This window comes from Hemitrygon akajei, chromosome 16, assembly GCF_048418815.1.
Source record: "Hemitrygon akajei chromosome 16, sHemAka1.3, whole genome shotgun sequence".
In the NCBI taxonomy this organism is placed as follows: domain Eukaryota; kingdom Metazoa; phylum Chordata; class Chondrichthyes; order Myliobatiformes; family Dasyatidae; genus Hemitrygon; species Hemitrygon akajei.
Genome location: NC_133139.1, coordinates 26,383,925 through 26,408,912, shown reverse-complemented (window position 1 = coordinate 26,408,912; position 24,988 = coordinate 26,383,925). Strand labels below are relative to the sequence as shown.

At 44.7% G+C, this 24,988-nt stretch overlaps 1 protein-coding gene across 3 annotated transcripts in view; it reads right to left on the bottom strand.

Annotated features, from left to right (window-relative positions):
- cpamd8 (C3 and PZP like alpha-2-macroglobulin domain containing 8) overlaps positions 1 to 24,988 on the bottom strand; it is a 100,488-nt gene that overhangs the window by 30,684 nt on the left and 44,816 nt on the right. For 2 of the 3 annotated variants that reach the window (XM_073068482.1, XM_073068483.1), the window contains 8 exons: positions 24,490 to 24,571; positions 15,263 to 15,419; positions 14,505 to 14,579; positions 10,573 to 10,738; positions 7,821 to 7,907; positions 7,023 to 7,159; positions 5,894 to 6,049; positions 452 to 514 (listed from right to left, as the gene is read on the bottom strand). In XM_073068482.1, the coding sequence (XP_072924583.1) occupies positions 452 to 514; positions 5,894 to 6,049; positions 7,023 to 7,159; positions 7,821 to 7,907; positions 10,573 to 10,738; positions 14,505 to 14,579; positions 15,263 to 15,419; positions 24,490 to 24,571 (923 nt within the window). Of the gene's footprint in view, positions 1 to 451; positions 515 to 5,817; positions 6,050 to 7,022; positions 7,160 to 7,820; positions 7,908 to 10,572; positions 10,739 to 14,504; positions 14,580 to 15,262; positions 15,420 to 24,489; positions 24,572 to 24,988 lie in introns of all 3 variants that reach the window. The other variant, XR_012101765.1, reaches the window with a different exon arrangement.

Here is a 24,988-nt window from a genome sequence, read left to right as displayed (position 1 = left end):
GGGGTGGACAATTAGTGCCTCTTTTCCCCCAAAGCAGCAAATGCCAATACCGCAGAACATCCATTTAAGGTGAGGGGAGATGTCAAGGGCAGTTTCTTGTTTTTTTTCTTTACACACGGAGATTGGTACGTGCCTGGAAAGTACTGCTGGGGTGGAGGCAGTGACTGATATCAGCAAAGATATTTAAGAGACTTAGATAGGAACATGGATGTAAGAAAAATGGAGGGTTACAGGCTGTGTAGGAGGAAGAGTTAGATTGATTGTTGAGTAGGTTTGTACAGGTCAGCATAGCATCATGGGCTAAAGGGTCTGCACTGTGCTATAGTGTTTTATGATCTATAATGGAGCACGTGACCTCCTTCTCCACTGATTCAACTAGTATTTGGCATTCAGGATCTCAGGCAGAAGAAGCAGAGGACTCAAAAATAACAGGGCCATTTTTCATCCTTACCTGCATCAAACAGCAGCCTTCTCCCTTGGCACTAACAAACAGACCAGTCGGAACACTTGGAATCTAGAACAGCAGGGAGCAGACAGAGAAATATCAGAACATCTTCAATGGTTTTTACTGTAGCAGTTGAGAGAATTCAACAAAATCCAAGCCTTGCAAGATTCAGTCCTCAGGCTGACCCTGCCCTGTTTTAGTACAATTTATTTTGGGTGTAACAAGATTCCCAGGTTCCCATTTATCCCAAGATCAGGCTTTATGTTTTCTCCCCACTGCTGCTAGGAATCCATTAAAATATCTGCCACTGGTTCATGACAACCTTTTCCTCAACACCTCACTGAAAACTTCTGTTGCAAAGCCCATCAGCATTACATAATTGCCCCGTGATTACTCCTCACTCTGCCTACAAAATATCTTCTCCAGAGGAATGACTTCATCTTTTACCCCAATCTTCAAAATCCTTCCAACTTTACTACATAAGAAACAGAACCGGGAGTAGGTCGTTTGGTCCCTAGTACCTGTTCTGTCATTCAGTTGGATCGTGGGTGATATTCTCCCTCAGTGCCATCTTCTTGCCTAATCACATATTCTTTTATTCCTTTAATATCTAAAAACCTGCCAGTCTCAATGTCTTGAATGCATTCACAGCTGTGCCTCCGCAGCCCTCTCGGGCTGGGAATTCCAATCACTCACCATTCTGTGTTGTGTCTGTGCATAACTACATACATATTAAATAAAAGCACGCACACGCGAGATGGCTTTAGCTACTGCATTCATGTTGCAACGAGAGAGAGCAATGTTAATGTGTAGACAACAGATCAATACGAAGTGTTTGGGGGGGGGGGGGGGGTCATTGCTCTAAAAGAAATAGATCCAAACTTTACACTTCCTCCCCCTTTAGATTAGTGCAACATATAACTATATATGTACAAAACATTCAATTTCCCTTTCGTAAGCCCATATTCCAAATTCACATAACACTCCATAACTAGCTTCACAGTTCTAAAGGTTCAATCCTTTGGGTGGTGCTCTGTTTCTTTCGGGATAGTGTCTCTGTACCTGTGGAGTGGCATCAGTTTTGAGAGGTGTCTTGGCTAAGATAACGTTCTCTGTTTCCAGTGTCACATTGCTGTCAGTGACATCATCACTGAGAGACAAGTCTGAAGGCTGTAATCTGTCTGTTTTATTGGATGCAATTGACTCGGGTGTGTTCTTCGGTTGAGCATCCAGTAGCTGGTCCACATGATGTCTTCATGTCTGATCTCCAACATCCACTGTGTATATCAGTGGTCCAGTTACTGTAGCTATCCTATCAGGTGTCCACTTGCCTTCTTGGTAATCACACATTAGGATTTCCTGTCCAACCTCGAAGTTTCTCGCTGCTTCACTTGGCAACTGGCTGAACTGTTTATTCTGCACTTGCCTCTGTAGATCTGGTTTTAGGAGGTCTATGCGAGATCCCAGAAACCTGTTCATGAACAGCACTGCAGATGTTTGATTTGCCGTTGCATGAACAGAGTTCCGATACACAAAAAGGAAGCCGTCTGCCTTGTGCTGTACAGAAATGTTCTCCTTGTCCAACACTTTAGTGGACTTCTTGAAGGTTTGAATAAATCTTTCAGCTAACCCATTCATTGCTGAGTGGTGAGGAGCTGGCTTGAAATGTCTGATGCCATTTTTCTTCATGAACAATCGGAATTCTTCCGACATGTATTGTGGTCCGTTGTCACTCACAATTTCTTCTGTTACGCCATTTCTGGCAAAAGATAGTCCTCAGAGCAGAGACAGGCTTTGCTGAGCTGGTTGACTTCATTGGTATAACCTCTGGCCACTTCGAATGAACATCCACAGCAATCACAAATGTAACGCCCTGTTTAAGATTTTTACTGCTATGCTGTAGGTATTTCATTTTAGCAGTTCTGTAAGAGCAATCTGCTCTGCTTTCAGCGTGTTCGGGTTTGAGCAGAGATGAGAGGCTTTGGTGTTTAGCTTAGGAATGTGATGTCATCCAATCAGGATGGTGGAATTGGGAGAAGGTTCTGGAGAACGCTGGGTGGAAAAGTTTTGTGAGGGCTACAGGTATGAGTCGGTCTTTTTGGTGGGAGCCGTGAGAAGACGGGAGGGAAGATGACTGAGGATGCTCACCCTTGTGCTGTCCCTGTTGCACAAGGTGCTTTGTGCAGATGAATGGCTTCAAGGAGGAAGGACCAAAACTCCCGTGGGAGACATGGATTTCGAGTGACATTCGGAAGGTGGTGTGAGCTTTCACACAGACCAAGGCTCCAGCGCACGAGTAACAGACAAGTTCAATATGTGCTCCAACTTAAGTGCACATTTGACTGTTTAAGAATAATGGGCCCTATTTGCTTCCCCCCCTTTCTTTCTTTTAATAACTTTGCTTAAGTTAACACTCTTAAATATAATTCTTTATAATTGTATGCAGCATATGATCTGTTATTTCTTGTCGATGGGCGATTGCTGGGGAGTAGTAAATCACACGGCATTCACACAAACCGGGGTTTGGGTGGGAGAGGCATCCCAACCTCAGGGATTTGGCAGGACCAAAGTCCAAAGCACCCTAGACGTATGTATGGAGTCTGGGAAAGGTGTGTTTCTCGCCACGGAGTCCAATGGCTGTTAGCGAGGGGCTAACAAGCAGCATTTCCAGAGACGCCCAGTAAAAAAGGATTGCAGAAACATGGAGTTCATGAATAGCCCAGCAAAGTCAAAATGTACTCATTGCCATGGTGAAGACAGCCACTCCCATGGGTGTAACGGTGCCTGGGGGTACATTTTAAACTTTTTGGCACCCTAAACAGCTTTCGGCCAAGTCTTTGATTGATCTGTTTAACTATTCCCTTCTCAAACACCTTCTCATCAGCATCAAGCAGCTGTGACAGTCTCTGGTTAGTGCTATCATTTGGGCTGCCGTTGCCCATTGATGTTACACTGAGACCTTTGACTGAGTGCCAGTCTAGTTGGATTTTTCGCAAACATTCATGTCCGAAACGTGCTGGCCCTTCACTTTTCAAAACATAAAGCTCTACCTGTTGTGTTTAGCCTCCGCACATCCCATTTACTTTCAGCTGGCCTTTGGGAGACACTTTCTCACCTGTGCAAGTCTTGGATATCACTGAGGTCTTCTCCAATGCTACCTCAGCAAATGGTCTGTTGTAGTCAGCCTCTGGAATTATGGGCAAAGCTGGCCCTGTATCCAGCTCCATTTTCAGTTTTACGCCAGCCACATCTGTTGTGATCCAAATGATTTTGTAATCTGCTTCAATACTATGCAGTTCTAGGCATGACAGTTCAGCTTTGTCTCAGACTCTATGTTGTCTGATTCTGTTTTACATTCGGTCACTTTATGCATTTGTTTAGTTTTGTGTTTGAGTCTTTTCTCTAGGTTGTGCTTTTTGTCTGCATTGCACACTCTCTCTATGTGAGGTTGTCTGGGACACTCTGAAGACTTTTTCTTTGAACCAACAGTCATTTGCATCATGGAGGATTTGCCACATCAATAACATCTTTGGCTTTTTGCACCATTCAGGGACATTTTGTGCATTTCACATTCTAACCTTTACTGTAGTTTGCTGTATCCTTTGCTGTGGTCTCTAATGATATTGCAATGGTCAATGCCTGTTCTAAGGTTAGGACTCTTTCTGCCAGGAGCTTCATTTGAGTGCTTTGAGTATACATGCCACATGCAATCCTGTCCCTTAATGCATCAGAAAGTCCATCTCTAAAGTCACAGTACTGGGAAAGTTTACGCCGTTCTGCAACATATTCAGAAATGCTTTCATCCTTTGACTGGTTCCTTCTGTAAAATCTAAATCTTTCCACTAATACCAGCGGTTTAGGGCTCAGGTGGTTTTGTAAAATTGCAACAATTTCATCGACCATCTTGCTCGTGGTCTTTTCAGGGTTACCAGGTTGCATAAGAGACTATATGCTCTTGAGCCCATTAAGCTAAGAAGTCTAGGGGTTTTCTTTTGCTCCTCCAAGTTGTTCACATTACAACAGAGTTCCACCCTCTCAATATATGACTCCTAGCCTTCATTAGTGCTATCAAATTCTTCAACTTTCCCGACTGAAACCATCACCACGTTATTTTCACTTCAAATTCAAACTGTAGTTCACTATCATTCCGGCGTCCTTTGGCTTTCTTGTGCTGTTTAACTCTTGCTATTTCGTCCTGTAACTGCAGGAGCCATTCATGATATTTTCTGACATTCAAGTTCTTACTCGTCGCCAATTTGTTGTGTCTGTGCACAACTGCGTGTCAATTAAATAAAAGCATGCATGTGGGAGATGGCTTTAACTGGTGTATTCACATTGCAATGAGAGAGAGAAAGCAATGCACATGCATAGACAACAGATCAATACGTAGTGTTGCTCTAAAAGAAATAGAGTCATACATTATACTCTGCATGTAAAAATGTCTTTTCAATCTATCTTGTATGGCTTACTTTGAGACTATGATCCCTGGTTGTAGACACTCCTGCCAGGGGAAACCCAAATTCTGTACAAGCTTTGTAGGCCCTGTTAGCCTTTGGCACATTTCAATGAGATCACCTCTTATTCTTCTAGTGAACCTTCACTGCACTTCTGTATCCTTCCTTGGGCCATGAGCCCATACTTGTACACAATGCTCTCACTGTGCTTTAGATACTGCAACAATGTTCTTTAGGATTGAATCCCCATGACAACTTGGCCACACCAGTTTAATTGCCCCACCTTAATCTTCAAGATGCCATTGGCATTTCAGCACCAGAGAATTCTCCCTCCGCTCTTACGGCTTGTTGCTTTTCCTCATCCACAGTTGCAACCTGATGGTCAAACACTGCATCTGACAACCTAGCATCCCTCTCCAAGGATTCTTCCACCTCCCAAACTCTGCTCTCTGGCTGCTAAACTCCAGACTTAACTCAAACTGTTCTTTACTCTCATCACTTGATCTCCACCAACCATTAGACAATATTTTCTCGACCCACTAACTCTCACATACCTGCCCTACTCTCCAGGGTTTGCTATAGACAGAGACACCAAGGAGAATTTTGGTGGTAAGATTGACCAATTTTCCCTGTAATCACTACAAGTGAGTGATTGGGACTGATTTTATACAAGTCATTTATACTCCAGAGCTCCCTTCATTCCATGTAATTTTCTCAATAATCCTGCCTTTTCTATAGATTTTCTCAGGAGTTTTGTTTACTGTATTTTATAGAAATAAAGTTTAAGTAAACTCTTCTCTCTACTTGGCCTTGGTCTCCCTTTCTAACTCGTTGACTAATGAACCCTTCCCACCTAGACGACTTCACGTACATTTACACCACTTCCTTTGCACAGATTTAGCCAGTCTACACACTCACACGCTTTACTCTTTCACGTGTAGAAGTGTGAAATTGAAACGTGTGCTTTCACAACAGGAGACTGACTGCTTCTCACCGCCGCTGTCTGCAGAATCTTCTTGTTGTCCCTGTTGAGCTCGAAGGATTCCTGGAAGTCCAGATTAGTTGATGCAAGTGAGATAGTGAGATTGACCCCTCCAACATAGGAGAGGATGGCATACTCCGACAGTGCCTGCAGGGCTACACAGGTATCCTGGAAAGAGATTAAACGGTAATAGTTCCACAAACTCTGGGCCACACATTCAACTCACACACTCCACCAAATGAAACTAAACAGGCAAGAGAGGGAGGGGCCTGTGTGCATCTACCACGGGGATGTGTGTGTCTATACACGTCCTGATGAAGACTCTCAGCCTGAAATGTCAACTTTTTATTCCTCTTCATAGATGCTGCCTTATCTGCTATGCTCCTCCAGCATTCTGTGTGTTGCTCTGTATTTAGAGCATCTGCAGAACCTTTGTGTCTATGCGTGTGTTGTTTGTACGATTACCAGTGTACCGACCATCAGTTTAAGAAAGTTTACCCATGCAAAACTGAGGGGTTGCATGTTTCCCCGTTATTGGCCTGCAGCTTGCTTACATGTATAGTGTCCAATGGCTTAGTATTTTTACTCATTGTTAGGGCGTTTTGTGGTTAGCACATATAGCAAATAATTTCAGCCGCCAATCTTCAAATCTGAATATGGACTGTAGGTTAAATTTAAAGAGCAGCTCTGAATAATGGGTTCCCAAGGGTCATGAATTACAGTTAATGGGAAGACCAAACAGTGCTGATTAAAATTAATTTGGGTGCCTGTGGTGTGGGTGCAAAGAGGGAGGTGAGCAGGTTGTGTGTAGTTCAAAGGAGGCATTGTAAATATGGAATTGTCCTTTGATCTTTAGCATCTAAAATGTCATGTAGCACTGGATCGAACAGGCCTCTTCCTCCAAAAGGGGTTTCAATATGATGCCAGCTGTATCTCATTTTATCAAATACAGAGACTACTTCATACCTACCAGTATTATTGGTCTGCAGTTTGTTTACATGTATAATGTCCAATGGTTTTGCATTTTTACCCATTACAAACTGATACAATGCAAATTTACCCACACATGAGCTCGTATACCCATGTACTGACCTGCAGTTTGTACGTTCACCTGTGAATTGCAAGCGATGGGTGAGTTTACCTGTGTGGACGAGAATCCTCCCAGTGCATTGCGTTGTTGTGAGAGCCATTTCACGACGGGAAGGGCTGATGCCACGTCCCCGAGGGAGGTGTAGGTGAGGAGGGCATAGGCTGTCATCTCCACCTCTGCTGACACGACTGTGAATGGGAGACATGAGAGGCAGATTCACAGAACAATCACAATCACTTAATCAGCTTCCTGCCTTGCACTCCTGCTTGTGAAGTGACTGCGGAGTTACACAGAGCGATCAAAATTATTGCAAACCCCTCCTCCATCAACATTGGAGCCTTAACCTTGAGAGAGAACCCTTCTCTCGTATAGTAACACATATCCACCACACTTCACTCATTTCTTAAATCAGTTTCCCTTGCTCCTCCCCATAATGTGAATACTTCAGTGCAAGCTCCATCCTCATTACACCCAACCCACAGTATAGATCCCTGCCCCATGGTGTGAGATACCTCTTAGAGCACAATTCCCAATTCTTCAATAAAAAAAAATACAGAAAATGCTCAGCAGCTCAAGCCCCATCTCTGGGGAGAGAAAAAAACTGAGAGAAACATCTTCCTACAGATACAACCTACTATATTCCAGGCATTTTTCTATTTTCATTTCTGATTCCTACGGTTTCTACAGCTTTTGCTCCCCACCCCCGTTCCTGAGCAGTGTTTGAGCCCCTCTGGTTGTGACTGATGATAGGGACTTCCCGTGCATGGACAGAGGACATGATTGAAAACCTGTGTACCAACTACAGATTTAACAAGTGGGCCGTGCCGGCATCCCAAAGTCGTGCCTTACCTGACTGCGAGAGGCCATCATTGAAACCCATAAATGTATCCTCATCCGTGACTGTGGTGCCCATCAAACTCCAGTGTGTGAAACCATCTACAATTCAGACAGTAAATGAATGCATTCACAAAAAAGGAAGAGATTCCTCCCCCACCCCGACACCTTACTTATGATAGTTATGATCTGAGATACCTCCTGAAAGGTCAGATTCCATAAGAGATCTCACAAAGTAATCAAATACAATATGTCAATTAAGTGATCTAATTTACATGGTTATATGAAAACAGTTTGAGGCCAGTACAAGTACATTGGAATAAATGGCCTTTCCCGTGCTGTGGGATTCCAAAACCACCCCTGTGTTTGGTGGGTTATTCATTTCGGAAACAACCGTGTGTATCGCGCCTTCATTTAAGTGGGTCTGAGACAAAATCCAGGCCAATTTGATGCATGTTACAGATTCTCCCAATTGCTCAGCCAGTCGAACCAATCCAGTGTTTTCCTGGCTGAGCTGGTGTCAGGGAAGGGGGAAGCTCCTGATTCTCTAGTCTATCCAGTTCTCCATCACACCATCACTAAACCCCAATAGACAGAGACGACTATCCTCTCTTTCAGCAACCAGATAAACCCTTCCCTACTGTCCTGTTCTAAAATCTGCAAATGTACAAATAATGATAGACACAGAAATTGGTAGTGTCACAGTTTTATACGTTACAAGGAAATTTTAAATGAAAACAGAAACCAGGGGCTGACTACAAGCTGGACAAGGTTGACCCTTATTTCTATTTCTTATATGTGTATGCAATATAACCCCCCCCCCCCAAATATCCATGGCTCAAAACTACTTGCAGAACTTTCATCCATAATACTCACAAGACCTGCACTGTTGTTATTTAAAGAAATCTCGCACAGCAGTCCCAGTCCACGAAACCTAGTTCTGGGAACCTATTTTGGACCCTTCATCGGGACTGGAAAGGAAGAGGGAAGAAGCCAGAATAAGGTGGAGGGAGGGGAAGGAATGCAAGCTGGCAGGTGATAGATGAAACCAGGTGAGGGAGAAGGTGGGTGGGTGGGGACGGGGGATGAAGTTCGAAGCTGGGAGGCAATGGGTGGAAGAGGTAAAGGGCTGAAGAGGAAGGACAGGACAGGACAGTGGGCCGTGGAAGGAAAGGAAGACAGGCACCAGAGGGAAGTGATGGGCAGGTGAGGAGAAGAGAAGGTAAGAGGGGACTCACACTCAGAAATGCGAAAAGACTGAAGGGGTAGGGGGTGGAATTGGTATACTGCGTCCGGTGCTCCCGGTGTGGCCTTTTATATATTGGTGAGACCCGACGCAGACTGGGAGACCGTTTCGCTGAACACCTACGCTCTGTCCGCCAGAGAAAGCAGGATCTCCCAGTGGCCACACATTTTAATTCCGCATCCCATTTCCATTTTGATATGTCTATCCATGGCCTCCTCTACTGTCAAGATGAAGCCACACTCAGGTTGGAGGAACAACACCTTATATACCGGCTGGGTAGCCTGCAACCTGATGGCATGAACATTGACTTCTCTAACTTCCGTTAATGCCCCTCCTCCCCTTCTTACCCCATCCCTGATATATTTAGTTTTATCCCCCCTCTTTTTTTCTCACTTTCTGCCCATCACTCTGCCTGTTCTCCATCTCCCTCTGGTGCTCCCCTCCCCCTTTCTTTCTCTCTAGGCCTCCCATCCCATGATCCTTTCCCTTCTCCAGCTCTGTATCACTTTCACCAATCACCTTTCCAGCTCTCAGCTTCACCTCACCCCCTCCGGTCTTCTCCTATCATTTTGGATTTCCCCCTCTCCCCTCCTACTTTCAAATCTCTTACTATCTTTCCTTTCAGTTAGTCCTGACGAAGGGTCTCGGCCCGAAACATTGACAGTGCTTCTCCCTATAGATGCTGCCTGGCCTGCTGTGTTCCACCAGCATTTTGTGTGTGTTGTAGAGAAATTAATGTTCATTTTCATATCATCTGTAAACTTACTAATCCATGCATATACATTTTCATCCAGGTAACTTATAAACTCTATCACAAAGAGGGGACACCATCATCATTTAAGGTGGATTCTTGCCAATACTCCATCCCTCTGCCTGCAACTGAACCAGACTGCTAGCAAATCTGGTGTCATCTCAGTTGCAAACCTGATATTTGCACCTCTTCCTCTGCCGCAAAACTAACAACTTCACCCCAGCTCACCAGCTGTAGGAACACTCTTCCTTGCCCTCAGTGTCTTTACACTTCATCAATCCAAAGTTCTTCTGCCTGGCCTATCTTGCACTTCACTCCACAAGTTTCAAATCACACAAAACCTTGCTGTCTGTGTCAAAACTTGCCTCAAGTCCCATTTGCCCATCACTGTGTGCTGACTAACCAACACCTCGTTAAGCAATGCCTGTCCCTTAAAGTACTTCCACAACCTCAACCCTCCCTATCTACTTTAAGTCCTACAACTCCCCTGACATCTAAGCTTCTTGGATTCTACCTCTTCATTACCCTTTTAATCGTTTCACCACAGTGGCATCATTTTTCGGGCTCTATGTTCCTGAATTCTCACATTAAATCTCTTAGTTTCTCTCCCTATCTCCAATCCTTTAAAACACATCTCAAAGCTCTCACTCACATGCCCAAATATCTCCTTAGGTAACTTTGAATTAATATATTTGATGGAGATTTTGAAAACCTCATCCAGATACGTTGCTGTGGTTGTATACATCCAGGCAGCACGGGCTTGGACGCACCTTGCATAATGGCCATGTTGTTGAGTTTTCTCAGTGCGGCTGACGCATGCTTGCTCCGGAGCAGGGTCAGTGCGTAGGCAGAGAGGGCTGTGGTGTATGGATCATCTGCTGAGTACATGTTTGCTTCCAGGAAATGTTTAGCCTTTCCAACTGCAGCTTTTTCCTCCTAAAACAACAAAATATAGAGGAGAAAGCAACAACTAAAAATGTACAATCTTCATTCAGGACAGGTTTTCCTGTCCTGATAGACATCATTCTTCTCCCAGACCAAAGGACATTTAATACCTTCAACCTCCCCCCTCTCTTGTCTCTGTCAATCAGGAACACAACACTTTTGTTTTCATTATGCTGTGTACAAGGTGCTTTTTATTTTTCCGAACTGCCTGTTAGGAACCCAGCACACTATTTTCTCTAGCTCTTCTCTTTCAGTCAGCTGGCAGGTGCACTCTCTCTCTCTTTTGGGTATTTGGCTTCCCACCCATTTCTCTCTCTCTCTCTCTCTCATGCAATGACTTCTCACCATTGCTCCCTTTAATCTGCGTGGTGCGTGGCCGCACGGTAACCGAAATGCTTCCGGGCACAAAGCCTTTGTTGCCACACAGCTGGAGTTTTCTTAACATTTAAAGTGCCGCACAGTTTGCAGGTCATGTAAAAATTGCCTGCTCAGAGCAATGGCTGGTCCACGTAGCTGTTTAAAAAAAAATTAGAGGGAACATTGCCTCTCATCCATCTCTTTCTTTTGTACACGTGCCTTCTCACCTATCTACCTATCCCCCTCTCTCTGCCTGTCATGCACAAGTAACTTTGCCTGTCTATTAGATCACCATCTCTATACATCTCTCTCTCTACCATTCTTATAAACTAACAGCAAGCTCTTTCTCTCTGTCTATGAGGTAACTGCTGTGAAGCTGTTTCTCCGTATCAGACACGTGGTGTCCTCTGCTTCCTCACTCAGTCTGACTGCATGCTTGCTATCTTACCGTCTATTAAGTACATGATGTGTGCTTTCTTCCCCTCCACCCACCCCATCACCTCTCTCTCTCCCTCCATTTATCAGACACATTGTCGTCTCTCTCATTCTCTCGAACTGCACTAATCTTTTGAACGAGCACTAGTTTCTCAGCCTGAGCCCACAGTTGCTTACAGGGAGTAGCAACAATTTCATTTAATCACAAATATGCCAACGATGGGCAGGTTTGGGAAAGACAGGCTATATCAGCGTTCAGTCTCTGGTTTGAGGCATGTGAGGTTGGACTGTACAAGCAGGTGAATCTTGCTGTTCCTCTGATTACTGCCAGCTCCCTGTATCCTGCTGGCGAGGACACAGATTTAAGAGCTTTAGTTGCTTCCTGTTTCCTGACCCCTTGAGAGCTGATGTGGAGAGGGAGAGAGAGCAGCAAGTGCCTGAGAAATTAGGAATTCAAGGAATTCATACTTTCTTCCAGTTCCCTGTTTAACAAACCCATGGAATCCCCTCCGGCCCTTGTTAACCTGTGTCCATCCCCATTGCAAACCTCTTCAAATTACAATCAGTGACTGAAACAGGATTAACTCTACCTAATTAGTGTTCATCTGTCAGATCCTATTGACCCTTTCATTCCACTTACCCTAATGACAACTGAACAGAGTTGTTTAGAACTATGTGATCAAACATCTGGATCAGAACATTTTAGGGTGTTCCTGCCTTGACAGGATTTAACGGGACAATGTTAAGCAAGCTTCCATGTTTAAACTGTTCTCCTTTCACTGGGAGTGTTTGATGTCACAGTGTGCATACATCCTCTTTGCCCAAAACAAATCTCTCTAGTACACTCCACATTAGAAATGTTAAATGCTATGTAAATAATATGTTCCACTGGGTGACCACACCACCAGGTTCAGGAACAGTAATTACCTTATTACCATTAGGCTCCTGAACTAATATTGATAATTTCGTTCACCTTAACTCTGAACTGATTCAACGACCCACAGAATCACTTTTTATTTTCTAAGATACACACACACTATATATATATATATATATATATCTATTGTATAGATACAGTGCCTATAAAAAGTATTCACCCCCTCTAGGAAGTTTTCATGTTTTATTGTTTTACAACAATCACAGTGGATTTAAATTGGCTTTTCTGATACTGACGGCCAAAAAGCCCTATTTTGGTTTCATCAGACCACAGAACCTGATTTCAAAATCTCCCACATGCCTGCGGCAAACACTACCTGAGATTTCGAGTGACTTTTTCCCCCCTAACAGTGGCTTTCTCTTTGCCACTCTCCCATAAATCTGTGACTGGTGAAGCACCCGGGCAACAGTTGTTATATGCGCAGTCTCTCCCATCTCAGCCACTGAAGCTTGCAACTCCTCTGGAGTTATCACAGGTCTCTCGGTGGCCTCCCTCACTAGTCCCTTCCTGCACGGTCACTCAGTTTTTGAGGATGACCTGCTCTAGGCAGATTTATAGCTGGGCTATATTCTTTCCCTTTCTTGATGATAGCTGTATTCCAAGGGGTATTCAGTGACTTGGAGATGTCCTTGTATCCATCTCCTGACTTGCGCTTTTCAATAACCTTTTTTGCAGAGTTGCTTGGAGTGTTCTTTTGCCTTCATGGTGTAATTCTTGCTAGGATACTGACTCACTAGCAATTGCACCTTCCAGATACAGGTTTACTACATTCAATTGAAACACCTTGACTGCACACAGGTGATCCATTTAACTAATTATGTGACTTCTAAAACCAATTGGCTGCACCAATGATGATTTGGTGCAGCATATTAAAGGGGGTGAAAACTTAATGCAATCAACTATTTTGTGTTTTATATTTGTAATTAATTTAGATCACTTTGTCTTTATTGTTCTGTTAGTGCTTGTATTACAATGAATCTCAGGATAGTTTGCAGTGACGTATACATACTTTTATACTAAATTTACCTTGACTTTGATTTTGACAGTAGAGACAAGTAATGTGGATATTAAGACATATTCTGGTTTTATCATTTTCCTTATTAAACCTGCTGTTCATTCCATTGTATTGGGGAGAGTCACTATACTCCCCAAAACACTGGGAGCCCATCAGAGAGCATGTTGGATTTGGGTAACTCTAGGGACCTTTTGTCCAGAACTTTGCAGGACAATGTCAATCAGGCCAACATAGCCTTTCATGGGATTGTTCTGCTTCTAAAGACATAGGTTGTATCCAGAGCGCCATGCCTGTCACGTGACAGCACTGCCCCCACCCAGTCGGAAGTCACACCACCTGGCAGTCAACATTTCACCCCTCCCAACTTAATACTTAACCATTGGCCACCTTAATTGGATTAACCCACCTAGCACCAAGCCGTTGGCCCCCTGGTGAATCACCTGGGCTGGATCCTCCAGCCTCCTGACCTATAAAGGGTGCTACATGTGCTTGGCTCGCTCTCTTTTTGCCATCCTCGAGGGAGCACCCTGCTTCACTCCAGGCTGAAGACTGCAGAACAGCGCTGGAGACAAGTGGTGAGCTGTGCATTGAACAGGGTTGTGGGAGCGTTTATTGTTGTCCCTTTAGCAAAGAGCCGTGCCTACCGATAGTCAAGGGATGGCAGGTATTGTAGTTACTTTTCCCTTGATTTTATGTGTACCTGTACTCTGTCCCCACACCGTTTTCCCGTGTATTGTACTGCCGACCAGACTTTTCCCACACACGTCTGTTCTAAGCGCGTTTGTGCGAATATCGTAGCCGCTTGTGTTGTTCCCAAGCTTTTTCTCCCCTTGTAAATAAACTCCTTATTGTTAACACTGTGTGTCCAGAGCTCTTGCCTGTGAGACCCAAAGAATCTTTCTCATTTCCATCACAACATAGGTCAAGTCTGTTGAGGGTCTTCCCATTCCATCCACACTTCAACCAATTACCAGAAAAAACAAAAAAAGGCTGTGTGAGAAACTCAACCATACCTCAGAGGCGATGCCAGTCTCCAGAAGTGCAGTAACAACATAGGCAGTCAATGAGATCTTCCCATGGACTCCACCCTATATATATATATATAAATATCAGAATAAGGAAATCATTGCTGATGTCAAGTTTGGCCCTGGAACTTAGAGGTCAACAGTACAAACAAGCAATCACACACAGAAAGATCCCACAAACAGCAATCTGATCACTGACCAGCCAAACTGCTTTGGTTGTGTTGGTGGAGGGAGAAATGTCGGCCAAGACACCCGAAGGACTCCCCTGCTCTTCATCGATTAGTTGCCGTGGGATCTTTAACATCCACCTGAACAGGGAGATGGACCTTGTTGTAACGCAGTGTTGGCCAACAGAAATCACTGACCAGCCACAGCTGGGGGCAATGGTGACTGTTTTAGCCAGATGCACTAATATTAGTAGATCCTATCTGACACACAGTCACACAACACAGATAAAACATAATTCACGTGTGCACATTTATGTAACAAATGTCACCCTTTGGTATCCAAATATGTAATCACTCATCCACCCTGCTTGTTGTCGATGATTTTACCAAAAAGATGCACAAATTGGTTGAAGTTCACCAATACACAAAGGCATTTATAAATCACATCCCAACGGAGTCCAATCCCGTCACTTTCCCCATCTACACTTACCCTCTCCCTCTATCCTTCTGCCTCTCCCAAGTGCATTGTGTTGGTGAACGTGGTGATATTCTTGTGGGAGAGGCCACCCATGGAATTACCTGGATGTCCTTGTTCAGAATGCGCCCAACCGCAGGGAATGAGCCATCTTCCTGCTGATGCTGTATAATCCATTCCTTGGCCGTGGCGAGTTCCTTCAGGTCAATGTAGATAAACCCACGGGACTGTGCGAAGGATTTCAGTACAAACGCCGTCAGCCTAGGAGAAATAAGGGATACGCAGGAAGGAGACATTAATTTTGCTTGCTCTGACTCCAAACACAACGCATTGGTAGAGTTAAAAATTATTGCGTTTTAAGTCAGGAGATACCGTAGCATTAGAACAAGAACTGTTAGGGGTCAAAATAGCTTCTTCCCCCAGGCCATGAGACCCCTAAACTCCCTGCCACTACCCAGGTCTCATCACACATGAAGTGCCAGTAGCATTGTACTGTTTACTTTTTTACTTGTGTCATAAATGCGCCTAATGCTGGAAACTATTATTTGTGGTGATATCACTTTATGTGTTGTGTGTGGAACATATGTACTGTGTTGTGCACGCTGGCCCAGAGGAACATTTTTTCAGTTGGCTGTATGTATACATGTTGAATGACAATAAACTTGAACTTGAAGTGATGCCCTTAACGCTTGATCACTGATTCATTAAAGGGGAGTGTGGATATTAGCAGATATTAGCTATGTAATACAGGGATACAGGAATTTACCTTGACCGCTTTTCAGAGACAGTTTAAATGTATACACACACACACACACACAGATGCTTAAATCCTCAATATGTTGAATGATTATCCGGAAGAGGGAATGTCCCTGCTGCTCCGCTCAATCCCGGGAAGTGCTGACGTTGATGGAAGTTGAGTGGGCAAGTTGGGAATAAGGCAGTAAAAACCTTTCTGCTGACCAACTCAAGGTTCAGACTGGCATCAGCGAACTCTCCCGCCGCGCGAGGCCGCTGCAAATCGTCGGTGTGGCTGAGTTAATCCGAATGGAAGCTCAGATTCAGGCTAAGGTTAAACTCTCTGAAAATAAGCTATGTGTGAGTGTTTTTTTTTTGTAAATGACGTCAACATAATGAGTGATTAGAAAGACTTGTTTAGGGAAAGAGAACATTCACAACTAAACTGGCATCTCGGGTTAAATGTTAAAATTGCAAGATTGGGCCTGTGCTTTAAAACTCCCCTGAGGCCCCAATACCTATTAAGAAAACTGCTGCTAATGACTCCTAGGCCTTTGCAGCTCACAGCAGAGTCGCCAGAGAGAGAGAGAGGGAGGGAAAGGGAGTGCGCAGTCTCTCAACTACTGAATCGTGCTATTATTACCCCCTGCCCTTAACGCAGTGGGAGGGACTCGCCGTTTAGCCAACAGCCCGCAGTGAATTTTTCAAGTGTTAAGTAACGGCCTGTCACAATCTTTCACGGTGAGGGACTGAATCGCGCCAGGCATTGTGCAAGGGGTTGCTACCTCTCTCAAATGATTTACTCTGGTATTTTACATAGACCTGGCTGTGGGGGGCAGGAAAGGTCAGTGGCTCTGCAACAGAACTGAGAGTGTGTCTCCACAATAGCTGTTTACATCTGGTTTTGTGTGCTGTGTTGGTTAACGCACTAAAGCAGTTGATTCCATTTCAGCGACTAAAGAGAATTGTCAAATGTTTACTGAATGGACTAGATTCCAACGATGAAGATCCATTGTACCCTTTCCTGCAACTCAGAGCTGAAGATTCGCACTGTACCATTGTTTTAGTTCATGTCATGTTAAACATGGAAGCAGAAGATAGCAATTCAACCCCTTGAGCCTGGTTACTCGACAGCACCATGAGTCCTCTGTATTTCAGCTGCACCTACCTGACTCAGTTCTATAACCAATAAAATATCTTTGGCTGAATGAAGGGAAACTTAAAAGTGACCCAAACTCTTTCAATATCAAGTCCCAGGAGCTCATGGAACAAGCCAGTTCACCCTTGCTTAAAAAAAACTCCATCACAAAGGGGCTACCCTATGCCCAAATCAGATGCCATGATTCCCTTCTGACCATCTTCAAGGGCACTGACCTCCCATCAAGTGACTGTGAGGTCATTGGCTTCTTTGGGATACATGCGTCAGAACAAAAAATGGCCCAACAGCTTTGCCACTGGGACACAACCCTGCCCATTGATCTAACTGTTTGAGGTTTGGCTGTTCTGTGTTCCTCTGATCTGTTCCAATACCTCGAAGGGGGCCACAATTCGGCCCACGCTATATATAAAATACAACTGCAAGTGCCGGCCCGAGGTGCTCTGGGAGACCAAGCCTGGCAGATGCCTCACCTTAGAGACCAAACCACCAGCAAAATCAGACAATAAACGTCGAACAGTGGATGGCACCGCAGCAAATCCGACACTACTTTCTCCTGAACCACACGTGCTCAATTCGCCCACCTATACCAATCCTATTTGCCCAAGCAACACACACAAGATGCTGGAGGAACTCAGCAGGCCAGGCAGCATCGACGAAGAGGAGTAAACAGTGGACGTTTTAGGCCGAGACCCTTCATCAAGACTGAAAAAAAGAATGAGAAGTCAGAGTAAGAAGGTGGCAGGAGGGGAGGAAGATATACAAGGTAGTAGGTGATAAAAGAAACTGGGAGAGGGGGAGGGGTGAAGTAAAGAGCTGGAGAAGGGGGCATCTGATAGGAGAGGACAGGAGTCCATGGAAGAAAGGGAAGGGAGAGGAGCACCAGAGGGAGTTGATGGGCAGGTAAGGAGATAATGTAAGGGAGGGAAATTGGAATGGCTATTGGAGATGGAGAAGGGAGGTGGGGGGAGGACCATTACCAGAAGTTTGAGAAATTGATCTTCGTGCCATGAGGATTAGAACTGTATCCTTCTACGCCTTGTCTAAACAATTGTATCGGGTTTTAGAATTTTAATTAAAGATTCAAAGTACATTTACTGTCAAAGTATGTGTGAAGTATATACCGCACTGAGATTCATCTTCCCACAGACGGCCACGAAACAAAGAAATTCACGGATCCCATTGAAAGGAAAACATCAAATCCCCAACACTCAAAAAATAAATTGCACAAATGGCAAAAATTGAGTGGAAAACACAGGATACAAAACACCTAATCACAAAGCCATTGAAAGAGTTCAGTTCAGTTCAATCCAGCGCCGTGTCGCTCGCTATCGGCAGGTGGCAGCGCCAGTCCACCCCGATCAAATTCGCACAAAACAGGAGCAAAAGGATCGACCAGAAACTAGAAGCACATCATAACCTGAACTACAGAGTCCAACACAGAACTTCCATTGATTGAAACCTTGCCCAAGACTCTTGGCTCCAGCCCCATCCTCCGGCAGCATCAGACGAGAACGAGAGAGACACCATTCGAACACAGGCACCTTCCTCCGGGGGCAGCAAGCGAGGGGGGGGGGGTGAGGGAGAGACTGGTCACACGCAGCACACCTGCCCGTCTTCTACTCTTCCTTGATTTCAGTCTTCCTCAACGCTTTAATCAATGGGATCAGCGGGAAATGGAGTCCATCGTGGGCTCGGGCTCGAGCTCCGTCACCAGGCTGCTCACTCTGCTCGAAACCTTGCTGAACACCCTCAGAGACAGCAAAGTGCTAATTGATCTATCGGCCCGAGGAAACACCAAACTGTAGATCACAGGACCCAACAGCAGCAGAACCACATTTGAAAGAAAAAGATGAAGTAAACAAAGCGAATCTAGTTGTTTTGTGAACTGACTGAGGGATGTCACCCTTGGTCGTGTAGCTTGCTGGTGCCATCTTAATCAGAAGAATATCTTTCTATCATCTCCCCCACTCTGCTGCCTATCATAGCAATTTTGGATTGAATTAGCCAGCTTGCCTTGGATCTCATGTACCTTAACTTGCTTTGAACTTCCAGTAAGGTGGCGGCATGCATGGTCACAACAGTCACTCGGTATCCAACCAAAGGTGAAATTGTTCATCCTTTACATCTTTTTCACGATCACACAATAGTGCTGATTATTAAGAACATTGAGTACTGCAAGTCTACCCCTCTAGTGAGTTGCTCGATAGTGGAGGAGCTGGACTTGGTGCGGATCGTGTTGCCGCCTGCTACAGAAAGGCATTGCAGTCGGCACGCGGACACGGCGTGCAGTCTAACAAACTGTGTGAGTGATTGTCTAGGGATGTGGCCGAGTGATGTTTTTCCTGGAATAGCAAGACCCTGTTAACACGCTGTAATGCAGAATACTGGCAGTTCACCAGTTTATTGATGAGACTGACGGCAGCGGAGTTACTTGGCCTTGGTTGTAGTGCAGCCTAGGCTCTCGTGCCCATGGGTCAGCTGTTGCAGCCACACAGAGGAGAGACGCCAGAGGTGGTCTGGGGTCCATGCTGCGTGGAGACTGACCCCTTTCATTGGTGCTGCTCTCCAGTATGCGCTCAGTGGAAGACAAGCTGGATCGCGTTTGTCTACGGACTGCTGCAGGCTTGTTCTTGGACAACAGCATCCACGCACCATCAATCTACAGGACACGAAGCTCACGGATTTGCACATTTTTTTGTCTGTGACTGTTCACTACTGCCTTATCAGGTTTAATATCACCAGCATATGTCGTGAAACGTGTGCTATATGTGCCTTGTGTGTACTACGATTTGGATCTTGGCCCTGGAAGAACGCCATTCCGTTTGCCTGTATTCATGGATATTCATGTATGGGTGAATGACAATGAAACCTGATCTTGAACTTAAACCCTTTGGACCAGCATATAATGTGGGACCTCAAATTCAATACAGACAACACCTATTGACCTTCCTTCATCAATCTGCTCAAATTAGTGAGATGGGATTTTGCCCACACAAAGCTATGCTGACTACCTTTTATCAGCCCCAGTCTTTCCAAATGTACATAAATCCTATCCCTAGAACTTTCTCCAATAATTTTCCTGCCTCCGACATAAGGATCAACTTTATCTGCCATATACGTTTACATACACGTATTAGGAATAAGCTCACTGGCTTGTAATTGCCTGGTGTGTTCCTATCGGCCTTCTGAAATAAAGAAACGTTAGCTGACTTCCAGTCTTCTGGCACCTCATTGTGTCAAGTGAAGATGGAAAGATCTCCGACAGGGTTCAGGCTATTTCTTCCCTTGCTTCCCATGGCAACCTTGGGATAGATCTCTCCTGGCCTGAATTTCAACCCTTGTACCAGCCTAAGCCTAGTGGGGTGCAATTGCAGTTGATAGAGCAAAAATCTGAAAAAGGAACCAGGGAGGGTGAAGTCCAGGTAGCCCATTCTTCCCTTGGGACTCACTACTTTGCCATGGGAAAATTCCAGCTGGGCAGAGGCTTCCCATAAACCAAGATTCACTCGCTGCCCAGGCAACACTCTATGGGGCTCACTCGTGCTCTGGATGGGGTATACCTTCCCCACCAACCTTCTTGAGCAATATAATGCCATCAATTGATAATAAAAAGTCACTAAGGGGAGAAAAGCAAGCTTCGGGTCTCAAGGGAGATGAGATTGTAAAAAGTCAACTGCAGCTGTTCCCAATGTTCACCTGTAATCCAGAGACATTTCACCATGAATGTCCTGGCAAAAAAAAAGCCCAGGCTAAATCTCTGAATGAAATTCTGTCTGGGCCATAAGCCAAGATTTAAAAATTGTTAGCTTTTCTCTCCAGCTCCTTCTCATTGATCGAGCCATGAAATGTCTTGGCAAACGTCGGGTTTCCCCGTACAACACTACAGTTTCATGTGTGCAGGGATGGGGCTTTGACAATAAGCCACAGCACTGTTTGGTGATTGTATCTTGCGATCTGCTCCAGTCAATTTGCTCCGTTATTCATGCCCTCAGGAAGAGGCGGAGCTTTGGCACAGAGCCAATGACATCATCCAAACAAGAGACATTTCAGCATCACGCCAATCACAGACCAGCCGATTACCCAGGCCAGAATTATACCCTCGAGATACTGACAGTGGAATACAGGCTAGTTTCCTAACATCGTGGAATCATTCCTGATTGAAAGGTTATGGGGGTTAACAGATGAAGCTGAATCTTATAGATGCAACTAAGAAAACGTTACCTTTCTTAAAGTCATACTAAGATAATTAAAAGTAGCATACATGAATCAGAAGTCCCTTTCCCATCTCTAGACTCCAACCCTTCTACAAATCCTTCACCACTCACTCACTTACTCTTCTTTGCCCACTTGCCTCTCCTCCCCATCTGAGACTTTCCAACCACCCTCCATACCCGGACTTGGGAGTCCTTCTGCAGGATTCCCTAAAGGTTAACTTGCAGTTTAAGTTGGTAGTAAGGAAGGCAGATGCAATGTTAGCATTCATTTCAAGAGGACCAAAATATAAAAGCAAGGATGTAATGTTGAGGCTTTACAAGGAATTGATCAGACTACATTTGGAGTGTTGTGAGCAGTTCTGGGTCCCATATCAAAGAAAGGATGTGCTGGCATTGGAGAGGGACCTAAGGAAGTTTATAGGAATGATCCTGGGAATGAAGGGGTTAATGTAATGATGACTCTGGATCTTACTTGCTGGAGTTTCGAATAATGGGGGGAGCGGGATCACATTGAAACCTACTGAATATTGATAAAGTGGACAAGCAGAGGATGATTCAAATTGTGGGAGAGTCTCTGAAGTACTTTTAGAACAGTAATGAGGAGGCATTTCTTTAGGCGGGGGTGCAATTATTTGCCACATACAACTGTGGAGGTTAAGTATATTTAAAGTAGAGGTTGATAGGTTCTAGATTAACAAGAGTGTCAAGTAAGGGTGAATCATTATCCCTCTTTCCTGATGCCTCTGAAAAGTGGAGACCAGAACTATTCATGGTGTTTGAGTAAGTCCAAACAGATTTTGGTAAGAGTTTGACAGTTTCTCTGCTTGTGAATCCTGTGTACAGCTTGCTCTAATGGTGATCTGAACTTCACATCCTCATTCCTGTGATTGTTAACTCCTTCAATTCTGTCTCTCAGCATCCTCTCATTACCCCCACCAACACCCAAGGAAATAGCTGGAGAGAGATAAAGTATCAAGTTCCAATAGGGAAACATTGGAATTTGGAAAGCTGGGGTAGAGAGATAGATATTTTATTGATCCCAAAGGAAATTAAGAGTCACAACAGCATTCCAAGTCCACAGGTTTACAAATATTAGAAGAGAACAAAGAAAGAATAAAAAACAAGTTACCTCAGGAGGGGGTCATCACTTCCCTGGCTATAGGTTGACTCATTATAGAGCCTAATGGTCGAGCGTAAGAATGACCTCGGAAAAACACAGTTGTCTTTGTAAGATGCTAAGATGGCAGCGTGTTCAAACTCAGCAGCCTCTTGGGGGCCAACCAAAGGTGCATTTTTCTTATTGTGTTTTTTATGGTTGTCAGACTATACTGTACTCCAAGATCAATGAGTACAGCAGGCCTACTGCATCAGTGATCTGTTCGCTGTTCGGAGCTGCCGGCTGGATTGTCGAAGGAGAAGCCGGCGCTCGGCCGGGAAAGGGTCGGATGAGCTGACCATGCTGCTGCCTGCTACTGGAAGACATTGGAGTTGGTGCGCAAAAGCAGCATGCAGTGTAACCATGAGTGACTGTCTTGGATAGTTCTCCTGCGATCGCAAGACCCTGTCGGATAATGTGAGATGCCACAGGCCTGCTTCCCTTGTTTGGTGGTGAGACTGGCGACAAGTCAGCAGTGTGGCCTCAGTTGTAGCAAGGAGTCTGTGCTTGGCTGAGAGCTGGCCTCTCCCGAGAGTGCTGCCCTCTAGTGCTCGACTGGCAGAAGGACAGCTGGATTGCCAGGAGCTGTACCATCACGTCACTCAGGGACTTGGACTATACACGTGTTCTCTTGTGTAACAATGTGTGTTTGTTTTTTTTTCCTCTCTATTTTGAATGTATGCCATGCCTCTGGACCCCAGAGGAACACTAGCTCGTTCGACTGTATCCCAGTACGGTCTGAATGATAATTAAACTTGATTTGATTAGATTGAAACACAGACAAAGAAACCCAATTTGTTGCTCCTTAAAACTTGTCCTAGTGAAGAACTCACTGACCTACACAATGCTAACCATCACCATTTTATAAAGGGATATAGGACTGATCACGGTAACGATTAATGCATTGTCAGCCTCTTCATCATTGCGAAGATTCTTGTTAGAACCCAACTAAATTAAACACTTCCTCTTTGCAGATGACATTCTCCCAAGTCCCAGTGTGGCTTCAGGGCATCACAAGGCACTTTGCTATGATCTTTGCAGTTAGACAAATCCAGGAAGAGGATCAAGAACAACACCTGGAATTATGTATGGCCTTCAATAGATCGAATTTTCAATTGCGGGGTTCTGCACGTTCAAAGGAGGCTCCTACCCATTTCTCTGATGTTAACAGCCCAGTATTAGCAACGAACATGAGCAGGACAGAAGGTTTTCACCAGCCTGTCTCCAGTCAGCCATCAGACCCAGCAAAGACCTACAGTGGCAGTGAGGAACTGGAAAACGTCCAGCACTTTGTCAGCCACCTCTTCGAGGCAAACTTCATTCCTGGGATCAGAGCTCCAAAACTTCTCTGAGTTAGTTCTAAGTTGTTTATTGCTGGCTTCAACAATAAATAACGGGGAAACGTAGCATGGGAAATCATTGGAAGCTCAGAAGGATGAGACTGTGTCAACCCAAAACAGGATCAATACATGGTGGATAGAGCAGAAAGCTTCACCCGGTGATCTGACCCTGTGAATACATAACCTTCCCCAAACAGCACACACACAAGATGCAAAGTGAAGGTGCTTCCCTTGTCTACTCGTTCCTCCCCACTGATTTCCCTCCTGGAATTTATCTATCAAATTCCTCCTCCTTTGGCCATTTACCTCTTCCACCTATCACTTGCCAGCTTCTTATTCCATCTACCCTCCCCAACAAACTCTTCTCATCTGGTTTCACCTATCCTCTGCCAATTTGCACTCCTTTCCCTCCCTCCCATCTTCTTAATCTGGCTTCCTCCCTCTTCCCCTCCAGTCCTAATGAAGGGCCTCGGTCTGAAATGTCAACTGTTCATTCCCCTCCATAGAACGCGCCCAACCTGCTGAGTTCCTCCAGCATTTTGTGTGCATTGTAGTAGAACAATTTCAGGAATGCATCTGAGAATTTAATTCTGTCCTTGAGGCACATCACATGTCTGGAGCTGCGTTTACACTTCCCCAACCCTCTACTCCCCATGAGGAAATATATAATTCTTCCCCAAAATGTTCTTGATCCTTGTATTGGTAGAGACTGAATAAATTCACGCACCACATACTCCCAGAAGAATCCCTCTCACCGAATGCGCTGTATGATCCATCCTCCCGTTTGTACGTCAGCTGACGCTGATATCCTGCAGGAGAGAAAATGCAGGGGAGAGTCTGCCAATAGTTCCATTTTTGTTTTCTGTCAGTTATCACTTGAGTGGAAAATATTTTTCAAATGAACAGCAGCAAAGAGGTTTACCAACTCTTGAGGTTTTGGAAGCAGTGGGGCTGTCCTCATTGGAGGAGGAGGAGGAGGTTAACCTTGTGTGCAAAGGATGAGGCAATGAATTCAATTCAATCCTTGCTCTCACTATATTGGTGAGCTTGACTATGAGTTCAAAGTTCACTCCAACCTCGCAATGACTTTTAACTGACATCTGAAGTAGCTCAGCTTTAGTTACAGTGACATATCATAAGACAACAGAACTAAGGAAGGATACTCAATTCCTTAGGATACTCCATTACAAAACAATGAATAATTAAATAATTCCAGCTGGGCAGAA